At 44.1% G+C, this 9,522-nt stretch overlaps 1 protein-coding gene across 1 annotated transcript in view; it reads right to left on the bottom strand.

Moving 5' to 3' along the window:
* nbeaa (neurobeachin a) overlaps positions 1–5,239 on the bottom strand; it is a 97,577-nt gene extending 92,338 nt beyond the window's left edge. Inside the window, exon 1 of the mRNA XM_013915316.1 lies at positions 4,508–5,239. Coding sequence (XP_013770770.1) covers positions 4,508–4,825 — 318 coding nt within the window. The 5' untranslated portion in view covers positions 4,826–5,239. The remainder of the gene's footprint in view (positions 1–4,507) is intronic.
* Between the last annotated feature and the right edge of the window lie 4,283 nt (positions 5,240–9,522).

Here is a 9,522-nt window from a genome sequence, read left to right on the forward strand (position 1 = left end):
GTTAGCTAACGCTGCTTACTGCCTGTGGACCCTGGGCACAAACTGGCAACCGTAAGCTTCTCTGCAGCTTTACAGCAGCTAATCTTTCCCAAAAATAACCACCTCAATATCATCTTGCAGAAGATGGGAAAACAGTTTTTGAAAAAACAAAGTGGAGCTGGCAGATTTAAAACATATGTTTGCATATCAGACAATATACATACCAATACTTATATTATATGACAGTCCAATATGGGCCAGCAGTACTGAACGGTTAAAAAAATAAACAACTTTCAATCAGATCTTTGTCTTTGTGTCTTTAAAACTACTCACTATACTCAAAAGTCCATTTAAACCACGCTAGCAAGAGAGCACATGATTTAAATGACTGTTCAAGTCTGTTAGCTGATGCTTGTTAATACGCTCATCTCCACGGTTGTGCGAGCACCAGATGACGCATTGTTATTCCACCGCGAGGCCATGCAAGAAGATCACAGTGCTGCAGGGAAATAGTTAACCTATGCCCTAGGTATGCAGCCACGGGGCACCCTTGAAAAACGGTTCATTTAAACTGAGTTTTGTGCTGATGTCTCAAACCACCTCAGGGCAAAGTACAATGGCACAAAATGCATCTTGAAAATGGGTGACCTATTCCTTTACAAATCCATGAAGCATAAATCAGCATGCCAGAGTCGCAGCGCACCAGACAGAGATTCAAAGACACAGAGCGAGTCTCTGTGATGCATTTGTTCCTCCATTTATAACCTCGATGAATGGATTGAAGTGTGCCTGCATTCACCTCGGTGTATTTTTATAATCAGGATGTGTCTGACTTGGTGTGCTGTGCCGAGTCTCGCTCTGCCGGCTGAGGACTCAGGATCAGGTGACCTTGGTGATTGTGGAACGTGTGGACAAGAATAATGAGACGTTTGCTAACAGAGAGTCAGTGGGACCACTGAGGAGGCTCAGGTGGGGATTGACACTGCCAGAAGATATTGCATCTGACCGAGGAGGATGGCAAAGGAGGAAAGGAAAAGCAAAGAAGGTGGCATAAAAACTAAGAGTGAGCCAGAGTGTGTCACCAATCATTTTCTATCCCAGATAAACACGCCGTTTTGATCCCAAAAAAAGCATTACAACTAGATAAAGCCGCCTATAAATAAGCCCAGCTGGTGCTGTACTGAGGCAGAAGGACTGACAGTATTGCCTGTAGATGCATTTGAAATATATGTCTCAGTTCTTCAAACAAAGAATAGATATGACAGTACGGTTCAGACAGATAAGTCACACATCAACACTCTTCTCTCTGTCAACAAAAATTGCTTCTCACCTGGCTTTCTTCCACCAGCATCACAACGTGTCACACAAATAACCAGCGACTGGGTGGAAGAAGTGGCTGAACATTAACTGGAAAGATTTTAGGGTTAAAAACTACAGAACAAACAGTGCAGTGAGGCAAACGACAGGAAGTTCTTGGAAGGGGAAAACTCAACTGTGAAATGGGCCCAATCAAACAGACTGAAGTATCCCATCGTGGAGAGGGCTGCCCATAAGAGTGGTGCCTAAACTTTAAATTACTGCAACACCAGCTGAATATTTCCAGGTCAGCTGAAGAGATCTGGGTTCCCAGTTTTACTTGGGACCTAAAAATGTAAAACTACTCAGTAATTCTTAAGGATAGAAAAAAAAAAGCAAAAGATTAAATGAACGTCTGAAAAAATAAATCTGCTTACTGCTCCCCTCCCCTATTAATCATCTTATGATCCCTCGGAAAGGGCCTCAACTCCCAGACTGAGAACCATTGATCTGTAAAATCTACATTAGGCGGTTTGATGTACATCTACTTACCTACAGACAGGTGACAAATTTAAGAGAAAGACTGAATAAATTAGAACACAAACACATCCATCATAGATGCCTCCACATAGGGCTCAGCGAGGTATGAAAATCACATGCTATGGACTTAACAATTGCCAGATTTCAAGTCAATCTTAACCCCAATGGGAGATACAATAAGTAAAAAAGTAACTCATCGCCTGTTCTGTACTTTAAGATATATTAAGCACATAAACAGGAGACTGACAAAGGCAGCTAGAGAGAGAGGGAGAGCAAAGAAACGCTGTGGAAGAGTGCTGTGTGAGAAGTCCGGAAGTGCAGAGCAACACCAGGTGGTGGAGCGTCTGGATGCAGGCAATCAAAGACCGGTGTTACCTTGACAACTGTGATGCCTTGTTGATGATAATCGCTGAGCACCTTGCTGTCAGCACCCCCCCACACCTAGTGAAGGTCTATTAGTCTATGTGTGTGGACTTATTAAAAGATTAAGAATAAACAAGGGCAGCACTGAAGTGTTCGGGCTCAAAGTTGATTTCTCAACTGTTCTTCTCTTTCTTTCTACACAGTTTCATATCGCCGTACAGACCAAGAAGCATATCTGATACAGCAGACAGGCCCATCTGTTCACTCCAGCCGCAGTGGGATCTGATCAATAAAGCCCCGGTGGAGGAGAATGTGGCTGCTGTGGTCTCCCACACTGATTGGAATAATGGATCAGCTTTTGGGTCACAGTGGACTCATTGTACCAGCAGCATGACCACTGAGGTTTCCTGCCTCCACACCTCTTTGTTTCAACTCTTTTAATTAAGGAGCTGGGCAGCCGAATTCCCTAACAGGCTTAGCTATTGGCAGCCTTGCAACCAGAACTGATTGTTCAATTCAGGATTTAGCAAGTAAAGCTTTGTATGACCAACACACGCTGCTTTAATTTGTCAGCGTGTCGGGCCTAATGCAACACTCGCAAATAAACATTAAGGCCTTAAAAGCGGGTTATTTACAGAAAATGATGCAGAGTGCATTTCAGCTGAATGCTCTGATGGGCTTTCACTGATCTGATGTGGACCAGTCCTGTCCTCTTCCGCTGCATCAGCTGGTGATTTTCTGAGCACATAGCCACTGCAGCATCCTACCACCTCCTCCTCCTCCACTCTCTCTTCTCCTCCCCCACCCTCCCTCAACCCCTCTCCACCTGCTTTTAAATGCATGGCGCTGCCCTGCCAACCTAGTCTATGCAGGCAGCATCACTCCTCTCAGTCCCTCCAGAGTGAAGGAGGAGGCTGTGGAACAGGATGGATGGTTATCAGCTTGTGCAACCCGGGGGGTTGTAAGAGAAGGAGACAAGATTGGAGTGAGCCAGCGAAAGCCCCTCTGCACTTCCCCGTAGTACCAATAATCGATTGGGGAGATGAGAGGCGACCTGAATCAGAATGGCTCACCACAGTCTGACTGAGATCAAACTGGTTTGGCTCAACTGTAGGCTGTCCTGCTCCAAGCATCCAGTGAGTTAACAGGCCATCAGACTCGCTGCACTGTAATCGGGTAAAAAATTCATTATCAAGTCATTATTATTCTACCTTCAAAAGAAAATCAATAATGATCAGACCCCCTCCTCCTCTTCTCCATGCTAGATGCATGTAATATCATGCAGCACACGCCATGCCTGATAGATGAAGGAGGGGGACACAGCCAACGCGCACACGTCCTATACCTCCCCCCAAAAGCATTAGTCTTCCAGACCTACATCGGCTGTACATTTTGCTCATCTGTTTCGTAACAGTACACACCAGTCATGGAAAAAAAAAGAAGAAAAAAAAACCCAGCTGGATTAAATCCTCTGATCTAGGCCCTGCATCGCCGACACAAGCCTCCGATGGAGGGGTGAAGATGGAAGAGGGGTGGAAACGTATATGTGCTCCAGAAATAATGGCTGCTTGAAGCAGAGTAATATAAACCATTAACAGCTCCAAAGCCACCTATACACAAACGTATATGTGACTCCTTTGGGCTCGGGATGCAGGGCCCTGCCTCCAACAATAGGCCTGTGCATAATTTTGACCCATTCTCATACACACACACATATGTCGATGGTAGCATAATGCTAGTCGGCCTTTGTCCGCGTTGGATCTGTTTGTTTTTGTGCTGCCAGGACGTGCACACATGCATGATTTTGCCCGTTTAGGGACACGAATGGAGTACGTTGTAGGGGTCCTGATGTTGTGCGCAACATTAAAACCACTCGCGGCTTGTTACAATCTGCCTATGCATCACTTCAGGGTACATATCGGGGTCAGGAGAATAGCCTGCATAGACTTTTTCCAGTATCCCCCACAGTTTGACTGCGAATGTCTCCGGTTGTTGTAGCTACCGCAAACGGGTCATTTAGTCAACAATGGCCGGTGATTAGACTACCCTCAGAGCCTCGGTGGGGTCACATGCTTCATTCAACTTCTCTGGTCTTAAATATAACACACTATTATTTCTTACAGCGGCCTTGTTTCATCTAAAGGAAATAAAAGAGAAATATCAACCACCTCTCGAACAAACAAATGACATCATCCCCTGAAAGCCACACAACCAGGAGAGAGCGAAGCATCGTAAATAAAACATAGCGGGTTGGGGCGCAGCGACTGTGCTGTGCTCTATGGCTTCCTTTCAGCGTTTTCCAGGACTGCTCGGTCCTGCTCCCACTCACCAGGTTCAGCACCGTCTCCACGATGTCCCTGTTGCTAACCTCCCCGACCTGGATCAGGCCCACCAGCACGGCAAATTTCATCTGGATATTCCTTATCGGAACAGCGGGGTTGATCACCCCAGCCGGGAGGACCATAGAGCCGGCTGCAGACACCATCCTTTCCCCGGTGGTGCCGGAGCCAGAGCCCGCGGCGACCTGCTGCTGCGGTGGCGGCGGCTGCTGCGTGGAGGAGCCCGCCGGAGGATGGGACTCTCGGTCCGTGTCCGTGAGCGAAGAAGCAGAGCCCGGTGGTGCTGAAACCGGCTTCTCGCTCGACATTTCCCCTCGGAAACAGGGAGGAGAGGAGCGGTCGCCGCTGTCCCTCACACCTGCTCTACAAGCTCGGGCGTCTGCTGCTGCCGCCGAACAAAAACCATCCACTGCGCAGGTGAAACAAGGGGGAGCGGCGTTTGAAAAACTCTGGAAATTCACCCTATCCACCTGAAAATGTGTAGGGACTCATAGGTGTAGGAGAAAAAAATGATGGAAGCTTGACAGGAATGGAAACCTACGCTTCTCTCGCTTTCTCTCCTCTTTCTGTCTCTCCTCTCTCGCTCTCTCTCTCATTGGCAGGTTGCAGTCAGTGCGGTCGTAGAGGAGACAGCGCCATGTTAACGCCCCCTGTCTGCGGTAGCGCGCTTTAGCCGCGCATGCGCAGTGTGGGGATTTCTGGGCGGGTGCTGAAGCGGAATAACATGGAGCCATCCATGCATGGGTTCACAACAGAACACAGCACAGTCGAAACAACTGTGTGTTATTGTGAGTTTTAAAAATATATATAAATATATAAATATTGTTTTACTTGTAAATATTTAATAGTGCGAGGGTGTGAACATGGATTAATGATGGAACTTTCATTACATTTCTTTAAGTAGCAGAAATAGGCTGGGTCAACCTCCACAGATGTATTTTGGGTGTAGTGCAGGGGTAAATCCAGATGGAGTTTAGGGCGCTTGGTTTCCAGACAGAGGCTGTTTATATATTCAGAAGCCATCCATTTGTCCCACTTACCTCTGTCCCCCAGTTCAGCTCTGGTGCCTTTGTTTATCCATTAAGCATCCCACTATTGTTCTCCTGACACTAATCTGTTCTTGTGTGATTTTCTCATTTTCCCCGGGTTTTTTTTATGTCGTCATCAACTGTCTTCCCCTTCAAGAAATTAATTTTGTCTTTTCACTTTCACACTTTCCTTACCTCATCACCTCTCCATCCTTTGCCTTCTGGTTTGCAAAGCGTGGTCCTTACTATACTGTCTAACTTAAAATAATAATAATAATAACAATAATAATAATAATACGGCTAATTGTTCTGATATCTTTGTATGACAGGAAATAAAGTAAAAAACCTTCTATTTTCACTTCTCTGTTTTTGTATCCCTTCTGGCTGAAACTAACAGAATGTGCAAATATTTGCCTGGAGATGTGTTTACAAGCAGTTGCCATGGAAACTGTTTTTCGTAATTGTACGTGGATTATCTTAAAATAATATAACATAATGTGTGTATGTGAGTGTGTGTGTGTATGGGGGCATTTAATTATGCATTAAATTAACATATATGACGGGTATTGCATACAATAATACAATATCTCAGCTGTCACATGGCCCATGTGTTGGTGATCTACTCAGGTTCAGGTGTGTTTATGAGAGAGGAACTAAAAACCTGAGCAGTAATAGAAGTGAATGTGTTTTGTGTCAAATTCAAAATGTTTTATAGGCTATATGTCTTCCATGGCTTCATTGTGTTTATGGCTCCTTCATAAGCTATAGTTATGACTTGATCCTTTATGAATCCTACCCTATATGATCATAGTGTATATCTGTATTTCTGTAACTCCTCCTAAACATGTCTGGATGAAACGTAATACTTAAGCTGCCTAGAGTACCAGGTAGTGCTGTGTAATACTGCATTCTTTTGTATCTGTCGTATAATGAGTAAATACAGAGCCGGTATTGCGAATGCCAACACTTTTAATTTATAAAGCCAGCTTATGTAGGGAAGAGCAGTGTGGTGTGACTTATGCAAATTATGAACACATTTTAATGACCAGTAAGTTACTGTGATTTTTACATTCCATAAAAATTGGTCAACACAACAAAGCACTCCTTTCAGCTTACATAAAAATACATGAAAAGCTGAAAGGTAAATGTGCCTGTTCCTGAAGCTCTTTGGGTTGTTGTTTAAATGACCTATAACTAAAATAGACATGACAGTCAACACAAAAAAGGTTATAGATGCATACTTTTCCATTTCTGGAAAAAATTGTTTTTAACACAGGTCGGTGGGCTACATATTGTATTTAGAGGATAGGAACAAAATATCGATCCTATCATTCTAGTGTCGATCTGATACTGATATCAACATCTATAGTTCTTTTGGAAAACATTTTTAAAACCACCAAATCCTTATAAATCGCAGCTGATCTCAAAACGAACGTGTATGTTAGTAGTAAGTTGCTGTTTACGAATAAATTTTGCCAAAATGCAGTGACACGTGTCACAGGAATGTGATGTTGCGCATATCAAACAAACAGTGATGCTAATAGCGCCTGCACCATAGCTTCCAAAGAAGAAGAAATATATTTAGGCTATTTATTATTAATTTCTTTGGTGTCCATGAACTCTTTTTTTTTTTGCTACCTGACCGTAAACAGTCGTATAATGAAGATAAAAAGAAGAACATGATAAATTAACATACATGTCTGTGTTCTACACAGCAGCTGCAGGCCTGGAAAAACCTCCCGCAGGGCAATTCTTTGCTAGTGTTTATGATTAACAAATGATTAATGGTACAGAAACCAAAATGCACTTAGGATTAATAGGATGGGTTGGCAATACTAAACACATACACTCACCAGCCGCTTCATTAAGTACAGCTGTTCAGCTGCTCGGTCTAATCAGCCAGTCACATGGCAGCAAATCAATGCATTTGGGCATGTAGACATGGTCAGGATAACCTGCTGCAGTTCAAATGATAGAAAAGTGATTTCAGTCACTTTGAATGTGGCATGGTTGGTGGTGTCAAAAGGACTGGTTTGAGCATTTCAGAAAGCGCTCGTCTACTGGAATTTTCCTCAAAACATTTACTGAGAATGGTCGGAAAAAGAGAAATTATCCAGTGAGCAGCAACTCTCTGGATTTATGCCAGAAGTCTGAGGAGAATGGTCAGACTGCTTTGAGCTGATAGGAAAGCTGTAACAGTAACTCAAAAAGAAAATGCTTGTTATACCAAGGCATGTAGAAGAGTACAACATGAAGAAGCTTGAAGCAGAGGGCTACAACAACACCAGGTGACATTTAGAAATAGCATTAGGTTTTTATGATCAAATAGCTGCTAAGAAACCACTACTAAGGAAAAGCAACAAGCAAAAGAGATTTGTTTAGGCCAAGAAACACAAGGAATGGACATTAGACCAGTGGAAATCTGTGCTTTGGTCCAATAAGTCCAAATTTGAGATTTCTGGTTCCACCCACCGTATCTTTGTGCAACGCAGGAAAGGTGACCGGATGGTCTCGACATGCATGAAGGAGGAGGTGTGATGGTGTGGGGGGTGGTTTGCTGGTGACACTGTTGGGGATTGATTCAAAATTGAAGGTACACTGAAGCAGCATGGCTACCACAGCATCCTGCAGCAACATGCCATCTCATCCAGTTTGCGTTTAGTTGAACCATCATTTATATTTCAACAGCACAATGACCACAAACACACCTCCAGGCTATGTAAGGGCCATTTGACTAAGGAGAGTGATGGAGTGCTGCACCAGATTGCCTGGCCTCCACACTCCTGACCTAAACCCAGTCGAGGTGGTTTCGGGATGAGAAGGACCGCAGAGTGAAGGCAAAAGGGGAGACAAGTGCTCAGAATTTCTGGGAACTCCTTCGACACGGTTGGAAAGCCGTGTCAGGTAACTACCTCATGAAGCTCACAGAGGGAATACCAAGAGTGTGGAAAGCAGTAATCAGAGCAAAGGGTGGCTGTTTTGAAGAATCTAAAATATAAAACATGTTTTGAGTTATTTCACATTTTCTTGTTTAATATATATATCCATCCACTGCTTTTACTCATCAGTTTTTTAGAAAATCTAATGAGGCTTGATGTCAGGGCAAGCTGGAGATGCTATTAGCTCAAGTAAATTCATGACAATTCATGATGTTTTACATGACTGGATGGCTTTTAATGCATGAATTCAAGTGTCAGTTTATGTACCCTTCTTGCAAATTGTTACCATTTCCATCAATTCAGTCGATGTCTCGGCTGCTTAACCGCGTCTGGATTTTATTCCTTTTAGGTTTTTTAGGTCATGCACTCATTTGAGTCTCTTTGAGCAGTGACTCACAGGTCCAGCCACAGCGTCTCACAAACACATAACTCACACACCTACACTATCCTCTGGTGGCTGAACAGACCGTGGCTACTGGCACCTGTGTGTGCACACATAAGCCTGTTTTACACTCCACGTGTTCTTCCAGAAGGCCACATCTGCCGGGTTGGATTTCCATTAACAAGGCAGCTATAGAGGCTGATTCATTACTCTTCTGGAGCATGCCTGAGTGTGTTTTCACAGAGGACGCGATGTCTCTTGGATGTCTTGCTTCATATCTTGAGATGCTGACCGTTGACAGGAGTGGGAGCTGGGGGTGATGTGGGAGGGGCATTTTGTAATGGTGTGTGTGTGCACGCAAGTGTATTTCACACTGTGTGAAATCATTAAAGAATGTTACAGATGAACAGAGGCCATCATACACACCCCTCCCCCGACCCAATCTTCAGCAAAAAGGAGACAAGCGCGCACACACACACACACACACACTCCAACAAACGCACACTGCGTACAACAGTTGTATCTGTTACTCACTTCCCCACACTCAAGAGAAGCAATTTCTCAAGCTAATACATGTGATTTTGCTCTTGGATGTGAACACACTTGGGTTCACACACTCACACACACACACACACACACACACACACACACACACA

This window comes from Pundamilia nyererei, unplaced genomic scaffold, assembly GCF_000239375.1.
Source record: "Pundamilia nyererei isolate P.nyererei 1_Seehausen unplaced genomic scaffold, PunNye1.0 scaffold00286, whole genome shotgun sequence".
Lineage (NCBI taxonomy): Eukaryota > Metazoa > Chordata > Actinopteri > Cichliformes > Cichlidae > Pundamilia > Pundamilia nyererei.